Source organism: Mixophyes fleayi, chromosome 6 (assembly GCF_038048845.1).
Source record: "Mixophyes fleayi isolate aMixFle1 chromosome 6, aMixFle1.hap1, whole genome shotgun sequence".
Taxonomy (NCBI): Eukaryota; Metazoa; Chordata; class Amphibia; order Anura; family Limnodynastidae; genus Mixophyes; species Mixophyes fleayi.
Genome location: NC_134407.1, coordinates 185,832,821 through 185,858,276, shown reverse-complemented (window position 1 = coordinate 185,858,276; position 25,456 = coordinate 185,832,821). Strand labels below are relative to the sequence as shown.

The 25,456-nt window shown below is 40.3% G+C and overlaps 2 protein-coding genes across 3 annotated transcripts in view; both read left to right on the top strand.

Annotated features, from left to right (window-relative positions):
• Window positions 1-17,131, top strand: part of GGT7 (gamma-glutamyltransferase 7) — a 39,708-nt gene extending 22,577 nt beyond the window's left edge. The window contains exons 8-15 of the mRNA XM_075177569.1: window positions 1,486-1,573; window positions 6,299-6,426; window positions 8,531-8,619; window positions 10,227-10,379; window positions 10,463-10,580; window positions 11,637-11,774; window positions 12,389-12,488; window positions 14,417-17,131. Coding sequence (XP_075033670.1) covers window positions 1,486-1,573; window positions 6,299-6,426; window positions 8,531-8,619; window positions 10,227-10,379; window positions 10,463-10,580; window positions 11,637-11,774; window positions 12,389-12,488; window positions 14,417-14,580 — 978 coding nt within the window. The 3' untranslated portion in view covers window positions 14,581-17,131. The remainder of the gene's footprint in view (window positions 1-1,485; window positions 1,574-6,298; window positions 6,427-8,530; window positions 8,620-10,226; window positions 10,380-10,462; window positions 10,581-11,636; window positions 11,775-12,388; window positions 12,489-14,416) is intronic.
• A 6,132-nt stretch (window positions 17,132-23,263) lies between these two features.
• NCOA6 (nuclear receptor coactivator 6) overlaps window positions 23,264-25,456 on the top strand; it is a 34,248-nt gene continuing 32,055 nt past the window's right edge. For both annotated transcript variants that reach the window (XM_075177568.1, XM_075177566.1), the window contains exons 1-2: window positions 23,264-23,414; window positions 25,291-25,408. The gene's annotated coding sequence lies outside the window, so the exon portion shown is untranslated. The remainder of the gene's footprint in view (window positions 23,415-25,290; window positions 25,409-25,456) is intronic.

Genomic DNA, 25,456 nt, shown 5'->3' with positions numbered 1-25,456 from the left:
AAACACAATGCCCTTTGTGATGTGCACTTGTGGGGGTAAAATAAACTAGCTTGGAAGATCATATAATATTTTGCTGCTGTCTCGTGGTGTCTAGTCTCAAACAGAAAAAGATTGGGACTGCGAGTAAATGGACAAAAAGACACTGAGCTGTTTGAGAATACTACCGTCTCCACACATATATTTGCATGGGACAACAGTGGGCACTTCACAAATATATGCTTTATGGATGAGTGGGAGTGGCAAAAGCAAAACCCATTTTTGAAGTAAACACACATGAAATGTTACCTAGACTTTGCCAGAAAGCACGTAAGAGACCCACATACAGAGTGGAGGGAGATTTTTTTGGAATATTGCCAGAATACGTCCCTTTCTCACTCAGGACGTGCTGTGTCTATGGACTTTTCCATTACTTGCCAAATGAGCTAGTTATGGAAAACTCTGACATTTGGACACTATGCAGGAGGTGTTACGTATATTCCGAATTACAGTGGTTTGTTTTTTTTCTTTTTCGTGTTTCCATTCACATTCCCAACTGCATGGATAGATTTTGGATCACATCAGTAGAGATTTGGAAGTCTTTAATGAAATGGTTAATTAATTTTTTATCACACGATTATGCTCAACATTGAAAGTCCTTTCTACTATTTCATTCATTTTAATAGTAAGAACGGTCAATATTGAGCATAATCACGGTTAGAAAAAACGAATGAACCACTTACCTAAAAATTATTAAATCCTTATTGATGCGAGGTGACAAAAAAATCATTGACACTTCTGGGAAGCTCCAGAGACATGGAAACACGACAGACATGCAGGTTAATGTACAATATCTGACACCTCCAGCCTGTCCACCTTTTAGATATTGCACAAGTCGTCTGTTTGTCGAGTAACAGAGAACTCCACAGACAGATCTATTCTCATTCATTCCAGTGAGGTTTCTTCATGAATCGCTGGTGAAATCATGTATTTTTTTTGATGGACAATGAAATGAAAATCTGTAAAAATTGCTGGAATAGGAAATAAACTGACTGATAGATAACAGAGCTACATTCCTATTTTAATTGTTTTTTTAAAAAAATTGGAAAATCGCCATTTAGTAGAACTCTTCTAAAGTCTTATGTATTTTTTGTATAGGTAACCCCAAATTTATAAGTGTAATTTGCAGTGTTTTTGTTTGATTTCTCTTGAGACAGAGGTAACATTATGTTGGCATGTAGTCATAACCTGTCCAAGAGAGAGCTGACATTAGATTAGCATTAGAGTGGAGTCAGAATTCTGAAGTATGGTATCCATTTACTGTGTTTTGCTATATTGGATAACATATTTTGTTGTCTTTTATTACCATTAAATAAACAATTGCTACTGTTCAAAAAAAATGTTTCCATGAGTTGTCTGTTAAATTATGGGACAGGCACTTATTATGACTGGCACAGATTACACTTTTGGATTTCCTAGTGACTGCTTTCCCCCCCCCCCCCCCCTCAGGTTAATGCACAAGGAGGAGTGATTTCAGAAGAAGATTTCAGCAACTACACTGTTTCAGTGGAGAAGCCTGTGCAAACTGTTTATCAAGGTAGTTGCCATGTTGAAAACCAGGCTTTGTTTTATTATATTACCAGATTTTCTTTCCTAGGGTTACCTACCATCATAAAAAATAATATATATAATTATAATACATATAATAACTGTTAAATATTATTTCTTTTATCCAGATGGGGACATAGGATTGCAAAATCATTAAATCTTGGTCTAGGAACTGTATATGATCATTTAGGCAGACGTATAATATCAATAATATTATACAAGATGCCGAATTGCACTGGGCTCCTATAGTGTATAAACCGTCCATAGGTTAAGGAGAAAGACAATGAATACAGAAATAAAGTTCTAACAACGTTTAGTAATTACTTTTTTTTTTTTTATACTCTTGGTTACATTTGTTTATTTGATAATTTGAGACACTTTAGAACTGGACACAAACGAGCTGAGCTGCTGCATGGCCTGAACACTTGGTGACAGGATTGGCTGGCCAGCTAGTAAGTAGGTGTGCTCATCGGAGATTTACTCATTCTGCGCTGGAAATAGCTTGTGTGCTGTCCATCTTGTCTATATGTTTATTTTTTATTATTCATCATATGGATTACATTGGACCAAAAAAACAAAAAGTTGTTAGGTAAGTATTTATTATGGAAACCTTAATAAAAAAATATGAGCCCCTAATTTTTAATTTAAGACATCAATAATAATTTTTCTTGATGATGGGCCACTCTACATTATTTTATCATTCAAAGGGGCACTATATAATATTTTATTATTTAAATGGGTACTATTTATTTTATTTTACAAGGTACCATTATTTATTTTAACCTACAAGGGGGCATTATATATTGTTTACGTATATACTTGGGGCAAATATATTAATTTAACAAAGGGGCCAACACTTGTAGTGGCTGCTCTTGTGGCACAACTAGTGCCAATATGCACTAGTACCACACGAGAAGCCACTATAGTTTAACATTTTAACCCTGGTATCCAGTGTTTGACTGGGGCATGAAAGGCCCGACGGGGGACTGCAAAGGTAGAGGCCCATTAGAGGGGGAGGGGGGGGGGGGCGGCCACCATAGACGCATGACCAGACACCAGAGCGGGAGTGGTCAGCCTATGAAAGACATGGCTAGCGGCATAGTGAAGTATATAGAGAATGCAGTGTATAGAAAGAGTACATAGTCTAGGCCCCACCTCTTAGATCGAGACAAAGTCTTGCCCCACTAGAATCTGAACAGTTGGCAGACTTTTCTGCTCTCTCCTACCTGTTCTTGCAGCGTTCGCTACCTGCTGCTGATGTCTTAAGCTCAGTTGTGGTCTGGATCCTGGAATGTTGGGGTCCTGTTTTGGAAAAAGGGATAAGTACATTAAATATGAAAAGCCTAGCAATGAGGACACACTCTAGCCCCCTTACCAGTCACAATGTTAAATCAATAGCGCCCACGTTTAATAATTAGGCAAACAGCCTTGACATTAAATTAATAGTATTTACATTTACTAAATAAACATATTTCCCCCAAAGACATTAATAGTATTTACATTTAATAAATATAGATACCCCCAACAAGCAGCCGAGACATTATATAATTTGTATTTTCATATAATAAATAAACCTATTACCCTCCATAAAAAGACCCAACAATAATTAGTTTTCTCACTGAACAAAAAGCCACCCATCTCCCCAGATTCAGCAATGCATTAAATTATTAGACCCAAAACCACCCCAGCATTAAATTATTCCATAGGCTCCACCATCACCCCACCAATAAATTAATTTTGCATGCACACTATTAAGTAGCCCACGCCCCTGCTTTAATTTCAGCACTGCAGCGTCTTCTGTCTCCTCATGCTGCCGGCACATGTGGGACAGCTCACATCATGTGGTACATACCCCATGTGTGATGAGGTCCGCAGAGGAGGAACCAATCATCATGATCTGTGACCACAAGCAAAAGGATGGCTGTATATACATCAGGGTAGATTTCCTAATTTTGATGGTGTGAACAATAGATGGTTTAAGTTTTAACTTGCGTAATGATAGGCTTTATAGATGCTTTGTGTAGCTCTTTACTGGTCATCTTTTCTCCATATTTTTTGTTCTCTCCAAAACAACCTCCCTGGCCTTTTTCATAATACCACCCCCTATCCCTGGTTCTCTAATTGAAGCCTGTTCCCCTGTTCTCTTGATCTAATTATAGAACATACATTGAGAAGTAGAAGTGACATTGTTTATTTTATTTTACATTTTGTATTACCTCCAGTTCATGACACACAAATAAATATCAATCTAATGAAATTTAACATTCATAGAATGATAGATAAATGTAATATAATTTATATTACTCGAATAATTGAAACCTTCCCGTGTCCACCACTGGTGATAGAATTCCAAGTACACATGTGCTTTTGCAAGCAGGGCTGCCAAGAGGAATTGTGAGCCCTGGTACAGAAGTTTCTTGTGGAGCCCTCCCTAGTTGACCATAATAGAGACTCGTGTGTGTGCCCCGTCAAAGGGGGTGTGGCCAAACAATTGATAGTCTGGCTGTACCTCCTTGAGTGCGTGCTTAGTGTGAAAAGCACTAGGCCACCTCCTATAGCAAAAACTTGCAGTGACATGTCTCCCATAACTCAGAAGTCCTGAGTTTCAGGGCAGCGGGACAGTGCCCTAAAAGCACTACATACCTAGTGGAAGGTGTGTAGATATTATAATGAAACAGACAAGAAAGAATATGAAAGAATAATGTTTCTAAGAAAGACTAAAAAAAAATAATTATATATATATTTATTTATTTATATTTAATAGTAATGGAACCAATAAATAAATGTTCATATTATGCCACACAGTAGAGCCACAGTGCAATTTATTCCACATTGTAGAGCTTATGACACAATTCATATTAAGCCACAGAGTAATGCCCCCAATATATATTATGCCACACAGTAATGTCCCCAAGCCACATTAGGCCACACAGTAATGTCCCCAAGCCACATTAGGCCACACAGTAGTGTCCCCAAGTCACATTAGGCCACACAGTAGTGTCCCCAAGTCACATTATGCCACAAACATTTCATGCTCCCTCCCCCCAGGTAAAAAGGGAACATCAAGTTTGAAAAAAACAAGCAAAAAGCCAATTACAATAAAATAAAGCAGATGTTACTTACATATGTTCCTCTGCTCTCCGATCGCTGGGCAGACTCCTCCCTGCTACTGCATGCTGCCAACGACGCAATGTATTTACTTGATGGCTGTGAATCTTAAAGGGGAGGGTCTAATTAAAGGTGCAAGTGTCACCTTTAAAAGTGGTGAGACTCGCACGCTACACATATTGGGCTCAGAGGGGCCCCGTCGATTAAACACTCAGGGTGGGCTCCACCCACACAGAAAATGGGGTGAAGTCCTAAGGCATCGGGGCCCACCGGGGATTCTCCCGGTGGGCCAGTCCAACGCTGCTGGTATCCATCCGCCAGGGGTACCTGGAGGAGCCCAGTGTTATTTGGCACTTGCTTTTTCGACCCTTCCCCCTAAAGGATCAGATTGATGCCGATTAGGCTAGGCCTGAATGTAGTGTAGGTGGTAAGAGCAGATGTTTTTCATCCGGTTTTACCAATCAGTCCTGCGGTTTGGGGGCTGCAATACGCTGGTGATGTGTGGCGACTTGCAAAGCATCAAACATGTTCTGCTTAGTAAATTTATTCCTAAGTCTTCTAAATTGACATTTTGGAGTATTGGTTATCCAAGGTTTGTAGTGAGGACTTTTGTAATGCAGAGAATTAATAATTGTCACATAATTACCATTTGGGCATAGCCATACCAGAACCTATAGTAATGTTTTTCTTAATTGTGTATTTTGCCCAATGTAACAATCACTTACTCTGCTTGCTCAGTTTATCTGTATGTAGTCCATAAACAGGTTATATCTGATTATGTAACCACTCATTCCAGAAAAATGTTTATATATTGTCATTAGTAAAGACAAAAAAAACCATGTAGATATTGCATCTCCTTCCCCTCTGTAGACCTTCGTAACCGCCCACATGGCTCTTTTCAGCATACCCCAAATCCAATGCACAGGCATTGGAGCCCCATCTCAGCTTTCAGTGCAATCAAATGAGGCTTCATTGCACGTGTCGGGCCCTGCACATGCTCAGAAGAAGATTATTGAAATGAGATCATTGGGGGGAAGAGGGCACACTTTTCGGGGCATCCCTTGCTGTGAGAAAAAGCGCACAGCAATTTCCACTCCGCAAAAAGATCTTTATTATTCACCAGCAATGTAATAACTCCACACGAAACTGCCACACGTAATAAAGGCAGCCCCCTCTGACTCTAGATTAATTTAAGCCATATATGAGGCTAAACCAGGGAAGAAATAAGCCGGCGCTCAGTATATCCCATGTTATATATGGTACCATCTGCATGGCAATATAAATTCCCATATAGGTATACTAAGCAAATAGACAGTTGTTGTCAGCGCTTAACACTGCATATATGTGTGTGTCTAGCAAAATGAAAACATGAGATAATGGTTCATATTTTGATCAAAATATTTAAGCCTGCATCCCAGCATCAAGGGCACCTCAAGTGCAGGTCCTACACTGACCTATTTGCTTTAAACACCATTAAACTGCAATTAAAATCAAAGGCACTCACCTCCCAGGTACAAGGGCTAGTGAATGAATGTTTAGTACTAAGCCAACATATAGCCCTGAACATTTTTCTGTGAAGATAATTGTGTTATTTTTTTTCTTTTAGGTCATCTTGTGTTTGCCCCTCCTGCCCCACATTCAGGCCCGGCCCTTATAACAGCCCTCAATATTCTGGAAGGGGCAAATCTGACCAAGCACACGTCTCGTTCTAGTGCCCTGCATTGGATAGCAGAGGTGAGTTTGAGGCTTGCCAGTTCTTGCGATATGTGATTATAAAGCAGTCTGTTGGAGGGATCCTGAGAAGAAATATTGATGTGTTCTGATGTGGAATCTAAAAACGTTCTTAAAGCAGATTATGTAAATTCTGATGTCTCTATGAGTTAAAGGGAAAAAACGGTCTATTTGTAGTGTGCACCTCTACCAACAGAGAATTGTGAGTACAGGTGGCTACTCGAGCAATGTATGGTGACACTGAAAAGAACAACAATGAATATATATCTAAATTCTTAAAACAATTAATAGATGAAGAATATAGAACTGCCCATCTTTGGTGCCTAAGCTCTTACTTTCCCTTTCCTTCAAGGTTGTCCCTCTTTCAGGTAAAGGTGGGGTGGGAGGTCCCAAGCTGACCCTCTAGGGGTTCACAAAGAGTGTGCACAATGCAGTCATACAGCATGTTCTGGGATTGGCCAGCGTTGTCTTCTCACCATCTTAACTAGCCATTTGCAAACCAAACTTCTGTCTGGCAGATTGAAGTATTGAGAGGTATGGTAGAACCCTTAGATATTACCTTACTGTATATTACTTAGTAGAAGATCTTTCCAAGCATTTTCCAGCTATATAAAATGAATCTAAATGTATTTATTTGGTTTCACTGCAGGTTTATTCTAGGAATAAACTATTGTACTACTGAAGTAATAAAGCTAAATGAGTAGGCAGTAGGCAAATTAGCCACACAAAATGAAGAAGAAATTGAATTCTATACACGTTATATATAAATAATAATGTTATATGTACCAATAGGTATTTTCCTCCAATACATTATAGACATAGACGTTTTGGGGGGTATTCAATTGTCCGCGGGTTCGAGCGCGGAAAAACTATTACCGTTAATACGGTAATCTCTCGCTAGATTTCAGCTCGCAGCTCCCTGAGCTGCGAGCTGAAATCCAGCGAGTAAATTACCGTATTAACGTTTTTTCAGCGCAGGATTACCGTAATAACGGTAATCCTGCACGGACCGCAGGATTTTCGCCAATCCCGCAGACAATTGAATATGCCCCTTTATGTTTGACAGTCTGTGAATGCTCTGTCAGGCTCTGCTGCTTTCGTTCTCTTTGTAATATAAATCTCTACTTAGTGCTCTATTTTTGTGTTGTTTTTAGTAACTTATTCAACTTTTGAACAGAAAGTACAAATCCATGTGGAGCACCCAATGGTACACAAAGCCTATGTCAAAATCAGCAGTCTGCATTTAACGCAACCTTTGTATACAATCCCTTTACACAAATCAACTTTATTCATGGAGGGGGTCTCATGTAATTAATATAGCATATTTCTCCATGCTTGGATCTCAGTCGGTGAAGTAAACCATTAATTTTCAGTTTTGATACTCAAGATGTTAAGTAAAGCAATGTTTGTTTCTCCAAACTTACCATTTAAGTAGTTAAATAAAACAGCCCTTCCCTACAGGTTTTGTATAGCAGCAGTTAAATAAATAATATTATCCTAGTTTTGTTGCTCAAACAATTAAATAAAGCACTTCAGCGGTAAACTAAAACATGTTCTCTAGGTCTGGTGCTCAAACAGTTAAAGCATTACTTTATTTAACTGCCTTAGTGCCGAGCATGACCTAATGGTCATTCTAGAAACCTTCAGAATATTGGGAGTACATTTGCTATATAAAGAGTTCTACGAAAGCATTGCTGCTGGTAGTTTTGCAAAGTTGTAAAGTCAGCCTTGGTAAGAGGCGAGTGAGTACCCATAACTTTCACAAGGTTCATTGGAGAATATGGAAAAATGCATTGGGACAGTACAAATGCCATCACTTCTTCTGTGAGGTCATATTACTGCATTACTAGTTTTATGTACTAATATTATTTTACATTTCTTAATATTCTATATTGTAACAACAATTTCTTTCTACCACCTTTGAGGAAATGTAATTTGGTTCTCTTGCATTAGAATAAGATAGGATGTATTCAGAGTGGTGCAGTTTTCACGTGATCTGAGACTTGTGGGACAATGTAGAAACACAGATGAATGTAAGACGATACGTCTGTTGGCTGCACCATGACTATTTGTACTTACTTGTGTCTTTTTTGTTTTTTTACTACAGACTCTAAAAATAGCTCTTGGTTGTGCCAGCAAATTAGGGGATCCCTCTTTTGACCAAACAGTGGCTGGCTACGTAGCAGAGATACTGAGGTGATTACAGACGGCCCTGTTGCGTTGTTCATGTCACTAATATAGCACAATACTTTATGAAGTAATCTGCAGAGCTAACCACCATTCTATTCCAGTTCTGTCTCTGATCATCATTGGGGGGCGTCATTTACTTACTTATTTAGTGACATCAGGTGCCTACTTATGTTTTGTGGAGCTGGCTGAACATGGGTGTTAACGGCGTTCAGTAATACGCCTGTCCCTGCACGTAAATGCAAAGTAAGGTTTAGTTTTTGTGGGACAAGATTGTAATAAATAAAAGTAAAACGCGCAGAGTTTTACACCATGTGACATTAATCCGACCTCAGTCGCCACTTTTCATTGGATGCCCTTTGAGTTATCTTTCATAGCAAAATGACAGTAATCAGACCACATAAACCAATGAAAAGCTGTATTGTATGCTGAATTACAAAAAAAAGTAAGCGCTTTAATTAATGAAGGGGGTGGTCCAAATGGTAGGTGAGGCAATGAAGTCTGTAAAATATCCTTTCTGGTGCCCATTATATAGCGGAATTTGTGATGGCAGTGATTCTATTACTTTCTGGGGATACTATACCCATGTAGGTGTTGGAGATAGATCCAAGGTGAACCCAAGGTCACACTATGTATCGCTATGGTGTGCGTCTTCCTCCTCTTACTTAATATTGTAGTTGTCAAATTATTATACAAACGCTGGAAAACTCTGCGCAGAACTTGGCTCTCTGGGACATTTGTTAGAGGGATGATGGTACATGCATTGTCCCGTCCCATATGCAGATTGTCCATGCTATACGTGGACATTGTTTATGAGTTTATCAGTAACAGTGGAAGGACCCTTACTAGGCTAAACTGGAAGGGGTACCGCAGGAGCTACGTCCCAGTGTACACCTCCTCCGTAACTGTATTGATCTTCCCAATTAATGGCTTACAGTAGTCTGAAAATTAAAATTTTATAGCTGTATGTATATATATAATATATACTTAGTAAGCATGCTGGTAGGAAGTAGATTAAGTGTGTATGAATTAATCTGCATAAATCATTTTGGCTATCTATAATACTGTGATACATGTCTATGCAACAGCTCCAACCAGTGGTCAATCTTTATAACTGCATAGCTACAGAAAGATGCCTTGTGCAATATGCAGATATAATCAGTAGTTAGGAACAGTGTATGTTGGTTACAACATTTGTGCAGTCCGTACACCAGTGCAAGACATAAAGGATATATGTAGTGATAACTAGAGCTACTTACAGAAATTGTCTTTAAACATTAATTTTATTGCCTCCAGCTATGTAGAAAACACAAACTTTGTTTTTTTAGAAATTTTCTGTTGACTGAATCCCCTCCAAACGCTTGACGTTTTATTAAATATTCAGCGGAAAATCTTGGACTACACTGATCAATACGAGTTTATAGATAAACACTGATGAGGAAAGGCAGTGAAGTCATAGAAAGAACAATAGAGGTGCAGTGAAAGGATTTTCTGGGTGTATATGGTACTGGGTGAGAATTTGATCTTTGGGACAATGAAAGGAGTTCAAGGCATGTTACGTAGATGGGATCTTACTGATATCTTTTTAAAGCATGACATGAATTCTCTTCTGTCAGTAAGGCGGAATCTAGTTTTTTTCGGAAGAAGATTAATGAGTTCCATGCTGCCTATCCTAGTGACTATGCGTCCTTCCGCACTCTACACGTGGGCCCAGCCGCGAGTCAGGCCTTGGTTATTGGTCCTGATGACTTCATTGTGGCGGTGGTCAGGTAACAGTGACGCTGTGTGCCAGGTGGAACATAAGTTGTTTTTTTTGGTCTCATTTCATCTAATATTCTTTTCCCATTTTAAGCTCCCTAAACCGTCCCTTCGGCAGTATGATTATGACCCCATCAGGGATCCTTCTCAACAGCCAGATACTGGATTTTTCCTGGAGCAATAAAAGCACCAACATCTCCTCTCCCAATCCCGTAAGTCCCATGCTCTTACCCTTTCTCTTATGGCAGTATCCTGATTTATACTAGTAGTATGTTACGACAACCAGTGCGGCATAAACTTATAGAACAAGTAGACGAGGTCTTCACCTTTAGCAGCCGCCTTTCCCGTAGAGACTGGTTACGCTCACAGGTACTCAGATGCCCCCAGGTCTTAAACTCTAAGTAGTATAAGTTTATACTCACACGGCTGCACACAGGTTCACGAGGTAACACACGGAATGGAGGCAGGCCAGCGATCTTCAGACTGGACGGAGCACCAGAGGAGATGTCAGGTACTGGCAGGGTCGGGGTCACAGGCAGCGGTTCAGAATCCGGGGACAAGCAATGGATCAGGATCACAGGCAATGGTTCACAGTCCGGGTACAGGCAATATGTCGAGGTCACAGGCAATGGTTCAGAATCAAGAGACACGCAAAAGGTCACAGGCAAAGGCTCAGAATCCAGGGACAGGCAATAGGTCATACACAGGCAAGCAAATCCAAGGTTTTCACCAATAAATCACAAGAGCAGGCTAGACACAGGAACACTGAACTATAACCGGTAGGAAGGCTAAGCCCTCCCTGCCTTAAATACAACTACTAGCCAATAGGAGCAGGGCAGCGCTATCAGCCACAGGTGGCTGTATTTAGAAAACCAGCTGGCCACATTGCGCACGCGCCCGGCTGGAACTAATGCCGGGACCCGGCGCTATCTATAACAGCGCCCCCCGGAAGTTATGTCCCGGTCGTCATAGCGACGGCCGAGACGCAGGCAAGAGGGTTGTGGCGGCTGAGCACCGCCGCGGCCCGTGACATAGTAATAAAACATCATACTGCAAGATCATAGATAACCATAATTACCGCCAACAATTACAGTTTTTAAGGCACAAACCTTTTGCGTTGGAATATATAAGAAATTATAAACAGTTGTCCTGAATATAGAAGAAAACAGCAAATATGATTAAACATTCTGCATGGAACTATGTTATATAATTTTCATACTTAAGCTAGTTTGTTGCTGCTCCTTTAATTGCACTTATTTTGTCGGCAGCAAAACATTGTTGAACCAGGGAAAAGACCTCTCTCATTCCTGCTGCCCACTGTGGTGAGACCAGCGCAGGGCCTATGTGGTACATACCTCTCCCTCGGTGGATCCAACGGGGAACGAGCATTGTCTGGCATCACTCAGGTACGGCAGAAAAGTAATTTGCTTGGTTGAGATGTATGTCATTCATCATAGCTCACAGTTAGCATGTCGGTGAAGAAATAGCAAAACTCCATTGATTGGATGTAGGACCTTAAATTCTAGCGACTACCTAAGTAAATCTGAACCCTTACATTAAAATGAAACAGGAAGGCCCTAAATGATTTAATTGTATATTCATTTTAAGCTTTGGAGGACAGTTCTTCTGTGTCATGCTCATTTCAAATTACAAGGAATTCAGGATGTGAGTTTTGTAGGTCAAATCCTTAGCAGCTGGCCAAACTTGAGTCTTGCTAGAAACAACCAATAGAACTCTGCTCAGTTGTATTTTCTAGTTATTACATTGCTGTGGTGACTAGTGGACCTCTATGAAATCATCTGCGTACCACACTGTCAGATGGATGATACAATTTCGAACATACTATTTCACAAATAATTTTAAGTGATAAAACTCCTAGCAATGTGAAGCTTTCTGGTTTTCTCCTTTTAGCTTTCTATAATAAATTTTCTTTTCGGTATTAACGCTGTCTTTTCCTTGCTTTCCTCTATATAGTTGTGTCATTACGTCACTGTCCACTTTCCCATTTGTTTATCCTCAGGTGCTGCTAAATGTCTTATCATTTAATAAGAATCTGAGTGAAAGTGTAGCCCAGGGACGTCTGCATCCAGATCTGGAGACCAACTTCCTGCAAGTTGATAGTGAGTATCTTCCATTTCTCCTGTGTCCCTTCTGTTAAGATCAGAGATATTGTGAATCAGCAATGGAGTTACATTGTTTATATGCATCACTATACTATTAACATTTACACGAGAACACGAGAAGAAATCCATTCCCCCCCCCCCCCCCCCAGATGCATAGTCCCCGGTGGCTGTAATGTTCCATTCTCCACAATCCTCTCCGCTTACTGCTCAAACTGCGTCAGAAATTGCTTACAGGGAGTTGGGGCTTCTCCTCCCCATCCAAGGAAGTCGGTGCCCCCCCCATCAGGGGGAGTCGGTGCCCCTCGCCCCCCCCATCAGGGGGAGTCGGTGCCCCTCCCCCCCCCCCATCAGGGGGAGTCGGTGCCCCCCCCCAATCAGGGGGCAGAGTCTGTGCCCCTCCCCCCCCAATCAGGGGGAGTCGGTGCCCCCCCCCCCCATCAGGGGGAGTCGGTGCCCCTCCCCCCTCTATCAGGGGGAGTCGGTGGCCCTGCCCCCCATCAGAGGAAGTCGGTGCCCCTGCCCCCCATCAGGGCGAGTGGGTACCCCTCCCCCCATGAGAGGGAGTCCATGCCCCCCCCTGTAAGCTTTTCATTCAAGCAAATGCAAATAAAAAGTTTATGGTGGCCCTCTTGTTAGAGTGTTTGAAACAAGATGAGTGACATCCTGGGAATCATATCAAGATATGTTGTTGTTTTTTTTTGTTGTTGATGTTTTTATAAAACACCTTTAAAATATTTGTTTCGTATGGAATTATCATTTAAATGGTTGTTAAATGTGAAAAAAATAAATGAAAATCTGAAGAAAATAGTCATTGGACATTTAAGCTGTCCAAACATACATTAATGTGATTAGGAAAGCAACAATATGGACAAGCATTAGCATATTCATGCTCTTGTGCGGGAGGTGGGCAGATGAGGTCATACAAGCTGAGATGTAGCCAACGATGGTTATAGCAACCGGTGTCTCCAGGAAGATATTTACATGAATATCTCCGCTGATAGAGAAAAGGTTCATCAGGTGAGCAAGTGTATATTATAACAGTAAAATAATATAAGATAAATGTGTGTCTATTTCTGCTTTCTACCCTATCAATCAGTTACTAAATGAAGGATAAGTGTTATAAACAGTGATGGACAAAAGCAGGTTGGTGTAGAAAAGGTTGGATTGCTGTAACAATACCTGACAGAAGATTCACCTGTACAAATCTCTGTAAATGTATCACATACAGCGAACAGGTCCCTATTGACTGATATTTTACTTATCTGCACTTTTTGAAAAAGGTTATATTTTTTAAATAATAAAGATGTTTATTGTACTTTATGCCCAAATTTTATATCGCTCATCTTCCATCTGTTATCATATATAATTAATTTACATTTGTTAGTGATGTTTATGATTTGCAATCATATATGTCCAATTGTATGGATACTCTACACCCTGGTTTTTAGTCGTTATACAGACCAGGGGGTAAATGTATCAAGCTGAGAATTTTCCTGCGGGTTTGAAAAGTGGAGATATTGCCTATAGCAACCAATCAGATTCTAGCTATCATTTTGTAGAATGTACTAAATAAATGATAGCTAGAATCCGATTGGTTTTTCAAACCCGCCGAAAAACTCTCAGCTTGATACATTTACCCCCTGGCGGTATATTTACTAAACCACGGGTTTCAAAAAGTGGAGATGTTGCCTATAGCAACCAATCAGCTTCTAGCTGTCATTTTGTAAAACGTACTAAATAAATAACTAGAATCTGGCAACATCTCCACTTTTTTAAAGCCGTAGTTTAGTAAATATACCCCCTGGCCTTTACCCTTCAGTTGTTGGCATCCTGTGTAAGCAGTCAGTACACTGTGTAATCAGATTACTTTTTTTTAGAACCCTGATAGATATGAATAAATATAGACAGATTTCTTCCTCAATCAGGTGACTTTCCAGAAAATGACACTGAAGGCCTAGAATCACGAGGACATCTGCTTGACAGGACGCACATCCTCTCCTTGGTCCACGGCTCGCGCAGAAGCAACGATCTAATCATTGGCATTAAGGACCCTCGAAGTACTGATGCAGAGGCAGCCACCATTTTGTAAAACACCTGGTTAGAGCAGAAGTAATTGGGACATTTAAACCACAATCCTCTTAATTTTTTCCAATTTTTTTTTAAGGGATATGATCACCTCTCCCGTTAGCACATGAACCATGACAAGTTGAAACAGTCTATTGGACCAAAGTATACTGGTGAAATCAAATTGTAGTTTGTCGCCTTCATCAGATTTCCCAACATTTGACAAGTTTCATAATTATTTGCAATGATTACTGTTTCTCAGATTCGTATAGTGTGAGGTACAAGTGAAGCAGCTACTTAATGATGCAGTTTAATTTTTCTGATGCTCCCAACATCAAACATTATAAAGTGATAAACCATCTCGGAGAAATACAATGTTGGTAATGTCTTTTTCTAAATCCTTCTCCACCCTGTACTTTTGGATCAATTTACTTTATTTTAACTGCAAACGTATAAAATAGGGACCCAATAAAAGGCATGCAAGGGATTCTGGGAAAATTCGGATAACTCACAGGAAAATTAGTGGGATCATTTTATTCATGTCTACAGTTACACATCTATCACAGTGATCACTATTAATATGTACACAACATTGGTGAGGAAACCATTGAAAAATTCTATGGGCTAAATTAAGAGTTGGGCGCACGTCAATTTGTTCGACCTAAATATATGCGCATGTATATATGCATGTGCACCAAAATGTGTCTGTATCTAGATTTGTGTGTAACTCAGATTTGAGACCCCTTACGTCTGTTGAGATGGAACCGGGACAGTCAAACATTTGTTGAGTACAGTAAGTGTAAGACATCCCCCTATAGATGCGACCTAATTAGAGATGGAGGAGTGTGTGTTGCCAATACTGGAGGTCTGGTGTAAAGCTGGTGATGACACCTGCAGCCCTATGATTATTCTATATTATATCAAGTCACAGCCACCCGTTCACATTATGTATTTGTCATGTACACTTGGGACTACTAAGGAAAGAAGATTCCAAATGGTTTAAAGGGGATAATAAACAGGTATGGGGGCGTTTGTATTTCATTACATTTTATATGGAAAATGTGACCTATTAATAACATTGTCAAGAAATCTACTGTTTCTTGTGTATATGACGCCTTGGTTCATTATTAGATTGTGTACAAATACTGTAATGTGACTTATACCGTTACTACTAAAAACATACTTGCCAACTTTCTTTATTACCCCCATCTGGAGATCCCGGAGGGTTAGTGAAGTGAGTACGCATCATTTTGACACCACAGCGCAATGACGCGATTCTCTGTGAATTCTGTCATGGAGGCCCTCATTTCGGGAAAGTAATCAAGTATGACTAAAATTGTCATTCTGCAACTCTACACTCATAGGCGTGCACAGACCATTTTATTAGGGTGTGAACTAAGGTAAACCTAGAGAAGGATGTGCTGTAGCTTGCCGCCAGAGGAGTATGTCTAGCTTAGGATAGAGGGTGTGTATGCCACACAGTAGTGCCCCCAGTTCATATAATGCCACACAGTAGTGCCCCCAGTTCATATTATGCCACACAATATTACCCACAGTCCATATTATGCCTCACAGTAGTACCCCCAGTCCATATTATGCCACACAGTAGTGCCCTCAGTCCATATAATGCCACACAGTAGTACCTCCAGTTCATATTATGCCACACAATATTACCCACAGTCCATATTATGCCACACAGTAGTGCCCTCAGTCCATATTATGCCTCACAGTAGTGCCCCCACTCCCCTCTTGAGTCACACAGTCCAGAGCTCATAAGGTCAGCAAAAGAACATGGGAGGAGCTGCTGGGTCCGAGCAGGTGCAGCAGCTCCGTCCATGTTGTATATATTGCAGCCACTTAAGAGAAGCAGCCACGGCACATGTTGTAAATGGACCGCATGTGGCCCCATCTTAATTCGGTCGTGCACACGCCTATGTCTATGCTATTGTTAGAAGTCAGCTTGAGATACATGGGACTCAATGTACACATACAAGTATGCGTTTTGTATGCCTTAAGAGGGAAAATGCGTCAAACTGTAAGTAAGGCCCTATATTAGTGAGAAGGTGGGCTTACTCATTTTATAAGGACAAATATGTCTGACACCATTGGGATGAGTTGATTAAATGTGTAATATAACTGGGAGGGGCAAACATGATTCATCTGCCTTTCCTATGTCTGACACCTGATAGAGAGAAAGACCCAATGCCCCGTAGCTACCTCCTGTCTGTGGTACCTTGCACGGAGAGAAACGGACAGCACGTTCTGTAGCTTGTTTCTGTCTGTGCCACAAAACAGAGGGGATGGCACAGACACCAGGTTGCCCTCCCTCTGTGACATTTCCTTTGCTGGAGAAGGAATATGCCTGTAGAATATCTCGTGCCAAATGTAAGAATATAGTTTTGCATGAATCCAGGAACTAGATCACCATTTGATTGTTTGAAATCTGCTGTGATAATGAAGCGCTTTCTCTACTTTTAAGCTGCAACTAGGGCCACGGTTATTCAAAAGGTTTTGTATGTGGTTTCTAATTATTGCCAACCTGTGTTTCCCAAATTAAAAAAAATACATTAAAATCACTGATCTCAGCTTGTTGTGTCTGTGTCGTAGACGCAGAGGGATTGTGTCACTGATTAAAGACTAATCTATTGTCTTGTATGTAGTAGCCATCAAGCAAAGAAGGAATATAGTGACAAGTTATTTTTCCGTGTGGCACCCCTGCCTCAAAACCACAGGGGTAATTCTCAGTAGGGTCGTGCACGGGTAACCGCCCAGAACCAATGTACAACATTTTTAGTTGTTTCGGAGCACTATTTAATTGAGACAAGTACAGGACAGTTGAATCCTCTTAGTTATGCTATATGCCCTTGTTATATTAACACTTATATCATCATCATCATCACCATTCATTTATATAGCACCACTGATTCCGTAGCACTGTACAGAGAACTCATTCACATCAGTCGCTACCCCATTGGGGCTTACAGTCTAAATTCCCTAACATACACAGAGAGAGAGAGAGAGACTAGGGTCAATTTTGATAGCAGCCAATTAACCTACTAGTATGTTTTTGAAGTGTGGGGGGAACCGGAGCACCCGGAGGAAACCCACGCAAACACAGGGAGAACATACAAACTCCACACAGATAAGGCCATGGTCGGGAATTGAACTCATGACCCCAGTGCTGTGAGGCAGAAGCGCTAACCAATACGCCACCGTGCTGCCCACAATATGATTCAATACCAGCAAATGAGTCCTTGTTATAACATCAGTAGCCATATGATTTAATAGCTGCAGATATGGGTGCTCACACCATACAGCTGATGTTCCCATATTGCAGCAGAGGGCCAATATTATTCAACAATTCCCTTATACAATCAGACATTGCCAGATACCTGCAGTACACATATTATAATATAGCTGCATAGGAACCTATATAATACTAACAATGTCCATATTATAGCAGCAGTGCCTATAGGATGAATTAACAGTGGCGCTCATAGTCTATCAACAAAGTAGCTCATATTATATCAACAGAAATGTCCATATTAAACTAACAACGGTGCCCCTTCCACACCGACAGGTAACAATATCATACCACTCTTTCCACAACAATGAAGAAGACAATAAACTTTCTCCTTATAGAACCAAGTTCAAGCCAGAACTATTGCCAGTGGAGCTTTTGTATACAGTAGAGTGCAGAATGAGAAATCTGTGTATATTCTAATGGAAATCTAGGTCCCACGTATTAGCGATCACATATATCAGCAATATATCTAAAGCATGCATCTGCACTGAACCATCCCAAATGAAGGATCATAGATATGTGTGGGTTAACATTCTATAATAACATTTCGGTTTGGTGAGTAGGCAATTTGTCCACGAACTAGTGGGTATTTTCCTACAGTGATATTACGTGATATTCTGAAAGCCACCAGTGGTTAGATCACATGAAATCTGTGTAGGATAATATTTGGTCCTTTTTTTGGCACGTTTCGGCGCAGTGGCACACTGGTGACTGTATTGCTGACATTTGTGATCGATAACGCCTGGAACTGAGTTTATCATTAGGATATATTATACATCATACCAACATTGTCCTGAATCCATTCTCAAACCCCCACTTTCATGTACTGAGCAGATGTACTATCAATACCTGATCTGGTCCCAGGAAGTTGGCTTACTGGGAGATGCTGCACTGCTGGGACATTAGAAAGGTTATGGAGCAGAAGGCCTCAGACTTTGAAAAATGGTATTTATTATTGAGTCAGTATAGTGATTCCTATTACTTCAATGGTGGCCTGTAAATGGGGGAGATGGAAGTGGTGCACACCCCTAAGTGACATCAGAAGTTGAAGAGAGCCACTCATTACTTTAGTCTCCTTGCATTATGCATTATTGCCAACGCTTGAAAATATTTTACCATTTTATAAAACCGTACTTACGGATAACATTTTTTGTATTGACACTTTATCTCACTACATCAAAATGTGTCCCCAACTGAAAATAAAAGCTGTATTTTCATCAAAATGTGGTATATTCTTAGAGGTACTCCTTGCTGTCCAGAAGCCATTTCCACCCCACTAAAGGACTTGTATTTTGCACCGGCTCTGACATGTAAGTCTTTCTGTTCATTCAATGCATTCTCTGCCTCTATATTGCTATTTGATGGAGAATCACATTTATTGATACCCTCGGAGCAATGTAATCAAAAGGTTCACAAGCAAAATTGCCAAAGGTAATTAAGACAGCCCTGACATCTTTCCACTCTTGTTATTTAAGCCTCAGTAAGTGGTAGGGGATAGGGCTTTGATTTGAAGTTTATACTTTGCACAGTACACCATACAACCTTGATGTGCGCTGGACGGACCATCCAAGTGCACTGATGCAAAACCAAGACGGTCTGCTGTGCTCCTCTGATTAACTTGGTAAACATGGTTCTCTGTCGGCTTACTTGGTTAGAGAGGCACCTGTGCACCAACATGGTAACCTACTCAGTGAGAGAAGGCATGGTATATAAACACTCCAGTTATTTCATGCCTATTATTCAGCTCCGTATTATACAGCATGTTTTCAGTAAGGACATGGAATTTATATTTATGTTTTAAATTAAATATTATTCACATAATTTCCAAATGCCTTTCTTTCCTCTCTCTCTCTCTCGTTTCCTGGCTTCTGTTTTAATTGCATCACCCTCTTTGGTGAGTCAGATACACAAGGTTGTCCTGCATAAAATAGATTTAAATGTAGTCTGTTAGAAAGTGGTTCCGGGTACAAAAACTGGCACCGAGATGGGCACTGTGGTCAATTTTGAATTTGAGTAAGTGATGTTTTCAATGCATTGTCCTATATAGAATCCAATTAATCCAGTCTGGCCTAAAATACATAAGTTTACATTTTGATCAAATTGTACATTTTTATTCCGATATGTACTTACATTAACAATATATTTCTGCAACATGGACTATCTGTGGCACTTGCCTACCTAGTACATATATAGCTGATAGTAACTTGGCCATTTGCTGCTCTAATTAAAAACACCTATAGATGAGTCAGTGCTGAAGGCAGCGTCAACCATTGAAATTAGGCAGATAAACAGGGATGTCTAACGCTAATCCGTGGTATGGTAAGATGCTACACTGCTGTGTCTGGTTATATAAACTACTAAACTAACTGCGGCCTGAACCCCACTACAGTGCCAGCTTTCCTGACCAGGACCACTTTAGACCAGGAGGTAAATGTATCAAGCTGAGAGTTTTCCGGCGAGTTTGAAAAGTGGAGATGTTGCCTATAGCAACCAATCAGATTCTAGCTGTCATTTTGTAGAATGTACTAAATAAATGATAGCTAGAATCTGATTGGTTTTTCAAACCCGCTGAAAAACTCTCAGCTTGATACATTTTCCCCCAGGTTGGATTCAACTGTATTCTACACAAAGAGGACTCACCAGTGTAAGTGCACTGGGAAATCAATGCCCTAAACCCTTTCAAAATAATTACTTATTCAAATAAACCAAAGTGGATATTTTGACCATTTTTGTGCCAGATTTCATGCCCAGAATCACTTTGGCAAAGCTGGAGTAAGCACTACTCTACGTGTGTATTGTACGGTGCCAGAGCAGTGACCCATAGTTATTAAAAGACATCAATATTCTATAAAAAAAAAAAAAACACATTTACAATTTAATAGAGCTATGTTTGCATCATTATGTATGCATGCTCATATGACCGTGAGTTTAGTGTATAGCTTTTTCCTTTTGATAACTTGTTATGGCTAGCTCTCTGCCCACATTTTAAGTTTTGGTCCCACCATGGCCACTTTAGAACAATCAAGCTGACCAAAGACGAGCCAATCCTGCAGTGCCGAGCAACATGATTAATGTTTAACTTGGCCATGTATGTAGGTGGCCAAATTGGAAGAGATATGGCCTTTTGGTCCCCTACGTAAAGGCTGTTATTGCAGCTGAGAAAGGATTACATAAATATGCCAATAGGAGCCATCTGCACTGAACTTCCAACTACATTTACAATAGGGGTGTGCACCGGCCACTTTTTGTGTTTTGTGTTTTGGGTTCTGATTAGCTTGAGGTTTTGGGGTCTGATTTGTTTTGCCAAAACACCCCACGAAAGGTTTTGGTTCTGATTTTTTTTTTTTTTAAAAAAAAAAAAAGCATAAAAAGACCTAAAAAACTGTTTTGTTTTTTTTTCACTCCTACACTATTATTAACCTCAATAACATTCATTTCCACTCATTTCCAGTCTATTCTGAACACCTCACAATATTGTTTTTAAGTCAAAAGGTTGCACCGAGGTAGCTGGATGACTAAGCTAAGCGACACAAGTGGGAGGCGCAAACACGTGGCAGGATCAGTGGACTTAAACAGCAGTACCACTGGACTTATACGGCAGGATCAGTGCCTTGCTTGCAGTCTCCTAGGTAACGCAAATTTCACAGCTCCTTCAACACGTTTTACAAATAAACTAGGTGGATAGACACAAGTCTCCTAAGACACTGTATAAGAATAGGATATTTATGATGTTCATTTATCTCATATTTGTTAGCAAATTGTCACATCCACCCAGCAATTAAAACAAAAAACAATTATTGCAATTAATAACCCCTAATCCCCCACCCCCATTACATATAATGTACTGCTTACTGCTCAGTTTAGGCTGCAGAAATGGTACTAGGCAGGAATACAAATACCAGATTTCTGCAGTTAGAAATGAGCACACTAAGGATGGTAGTGTCAACGCTACATAGATAGATAGGGTAGAATTCTGCACATAATATGGATGCTTTACATAGGCAGAGATTGGATAACACGAGGACTGACCTAAAACCACTGCCACTACGGTGGTCAGGAGCAGCCAGTTGTTCTTCAGTATCCAGTGTGCAGGCGTTCAGAGCAGACTCCTTCTTTCCCCTGTGCCCATAGGAGACTGTCACTTTCACTGCGGCAGCTTCTGTACTGGTGTGCACTGATCTGTCAGCTTGGGGCAAGGGCTGGCTTTTGTCTCCTCCCTCCTAGTTTTCACCCCCCTGTCATTCACACTCGGGATAAATAAAACCTCGTCATCACGCCGTCGGATCTCGCGAGGTTTTGCCTTATTCCGAGGTTTGTGATCGGCGGGAACCCCCGAACAGTGCTCGGATCCAGGCTCGGATCGGCACTGTTCGGGGGGTTCTGATTTAGTAATTCCGGACCCGCTAATCTCTAATTTACAAACATAAAATGATCAATTTTGATAGAATTATTATCAGGCATCTTGGTCCTTTTGGGGGCAATAGCTCAATATCAGTAGTGAAGACCAGAAATTCACTGCTCTTTGCTAATTAAATATGATTTAATGATTCGGAAAAAGTGGGCAATGATGTAGTCATCTCACTACATATGCCCTCCCCATACTATTCAATAAAGATGGCTCCACTTCATCAATAGGAACTCATAAAAACAGCCCAGCAAAGCGAGGTCTAGAGATATATTTACTAAACTGCGGGTTTGAAAAGTGGAGATGATGCCTAAAAGCAACCAATCAGATTCTAGCTGTCATTTTATAGAATACTAAATAAATTCCAGCTAGAATCTGATTAGTTGCTATAGGCAACATCTCCACTCTTTCATACTCAGTTTAGTAAATATACCCCCTAATGTTTTTAATATGCAGTGAGTGCTAGCCCCTATAAAACTGTAACTGATGCATGTATAAAAATACTCTGGTCTATAGTGAAATGAAAAAGAGAGTGTCCCTTTCACCTTTGGAAATATCAGCTACTTATAAAAAATAAATAAATAATAATAATTAAAAAAATAGCCTTTTGGTATAATTGTAGACCAAGCTGGATTTAAATGTTATTAATGGAGAACCCCAGCCTGTGTCTTTTTCTCTGTAAAACCAGAGACACAAAAACACTTATCCCTTGGAACACGCCAGTCACTTATTCAGAAAAATGCAAAATTGTCCAGTCTATAATATAGACTCTATATGCCCACAACCACTCTGACAGCAGCAGTGATCCCCAGCCCAACAGAGGTAACTGGGCGTCACTAACCAAGAGGTGAGAGAAGCTCTTATAGTGTCACTGTTCCAAACCCCGCCCATTCCTGCAACAAGCCACACCCACTCCAGCACGGTGCTTGAAATATCATGACGTCACGTGGTCGCTCCCAATTGGTCAGGCGGGCTGTACCACTGTTGCAGGGGTATCCCTGTATGTTTTGCTTTCCATTTCTGCTTTTCTCTTAAACAGTCCGAGCTTGGCAGCCCCCCCCCCTCCCCATCACGCAGCGATTGGTACATTCTGGGCCTCGTTGCTGTTCGTTGTTCCCGGGAGCGGAAGGAGCCGAGAGTCCGGTTATAGGTGAGGGAACCGGTCATGGGGGATGAGGGAGCCGGATGTAAACGGGAATGAGCCACATAGATTTATAATATGGACGGAATTGTTACGAGTAGGGTATTTATATTATAAGTGTACACAATATGGTCATTACAGAGTACATAGAGGACACTACGTAGTAATATTTGTAAGTGCATAGCATAATAACGGGTTATGTGTATGTATATATATATATATATATGTATATATATATATATACACACACACTGTTTATATTCTGCATATATGTTTCCTTGCTGGTGTTTATATATGCACAAGACAGACAACAGTGTGTGAGTATTATTTGCAAAATTAAAATATAATATTTCTTCCATCTCCATTGTCTGACACCCTGTCACTGTAATGTTCTGTTGTGGACAACATTGCACTTTGTAAGTGACTACCCTTCAAATAGTTTTGATCAGTTGGCGCTCCCACAAGTCATCAGGGGACTGATTTTGACATGGGGAGGCAATACAATAACAGAGGTAATAAGTGACAGGTGCTAGGATAAAGCTGTTTCTTTGACCATGTAATGCATTGTTCTAACAACAATGGGTTACGGCTGTAATAAAATACAGGACTGCAGTGTTAATAAACCAGGCAGTGGTCAAAGTGGGAGTGTATATGGTGGTATGACATACCGCCACTTCTACTGTCGTCTTTGTAAAATTGTCAAATTTCATTCACTTATGTTTTCCATACCGCCACTTCTAAATTTCCACTTCGACTAGGTAAATATTACTGTGCACTAGGGGAGACATTTATCATTTCTCAATTAGGGCCTAGCATTGTAACATGGTTGACACATTGACATGAAGGGGGGGAATTCAATTCCCCCTGAAGTAGCGCACCGTTACACCTATTACCATTATTACAGTGAATTTAGCCCGGCTTTCTGCTCGCAGCTCAGTGAGCTGCAAGCAAAAACTACACTACACTACACAAAAACCACAACTTTTTTTAAGTATTTCTGCTCTTTTCATGAAATAGTGGTACTTCATACTTCCAGAGGTGTTTTGATTGAAACGTTTTTGATGTGAAGTAAATATTCTCAATTGTTTTATGATAAATTGGCAATGTACCTTTGGAGTCTGTGACTATGACTTATTTTATTTTACTTAGTACAAACTAGCTGGCTGCTCTCACTTTTCTTAATACTGATATGCAGAGAAATAACATTGCAGCAAACTTGTATTTTTGAACTGTTATGTGGTATATGCATTTTATCATTGAAAATATGTTGTATTGACCCATTTCAAAAGCATGAACAGTCACTTAAAATAGCAGTTGATCGTACAGCCTTTCTTGCTATCAATGGCAGTACTAAGTGGAAAAGGGAATTATAGATTGCTCTTAGAATGGCCTTTAAATTTACCAGTGGTAGCAATAGTTGGCTCCCAAAAGAATGGGAAAAAACCTAATAGCATAAAGACATCAGACCATTTTTCATTTGTGTCCATGTTACATTATTTCTGTAAAATGTTAGTGCTGCTTATCATTTATTGCCTTTAATTAGTGGCGGGTTATTTAAAGTCCAATCTAGTATAGATGATGAAACTGCTGCTGTAGCACTTCAACAACAACCAGGACTCAGCAAAACTATCCTTTGTCCTTATTAGTAAATCTTAACAATTTCCTCTGTGTTTATATTGCACCGTTACTTATACAAAGCAGATGCTTTTTATTTGGAGCTATTGATATGGCCAAGGCACTTAACCTCAGTGGTTATTATGAAAGTGATTGGGTACACTGATGGTTTAGCTCACAAAATGTCTGTCTACAGAGTATATAGTTGAGGGTTGTACTTTAAGCTTGGTAGCAAGATGTGCATCCTTATAATTATATCCTGTTCTTATAGGGTGAAATCTTGGAGCCCCAGCTGGGAAATCAGTGTGAAGATGCCTGCAGCTGCCTTCTTGCTGAAAAGAGCAAGCTGTGTAGAAACGTAGACGGGGGAAGAATTTGGAGCCGTGTTGGTAATAGGAACATGGCAAATCTGTGTAGTGTGCATCAGTAATTACCCC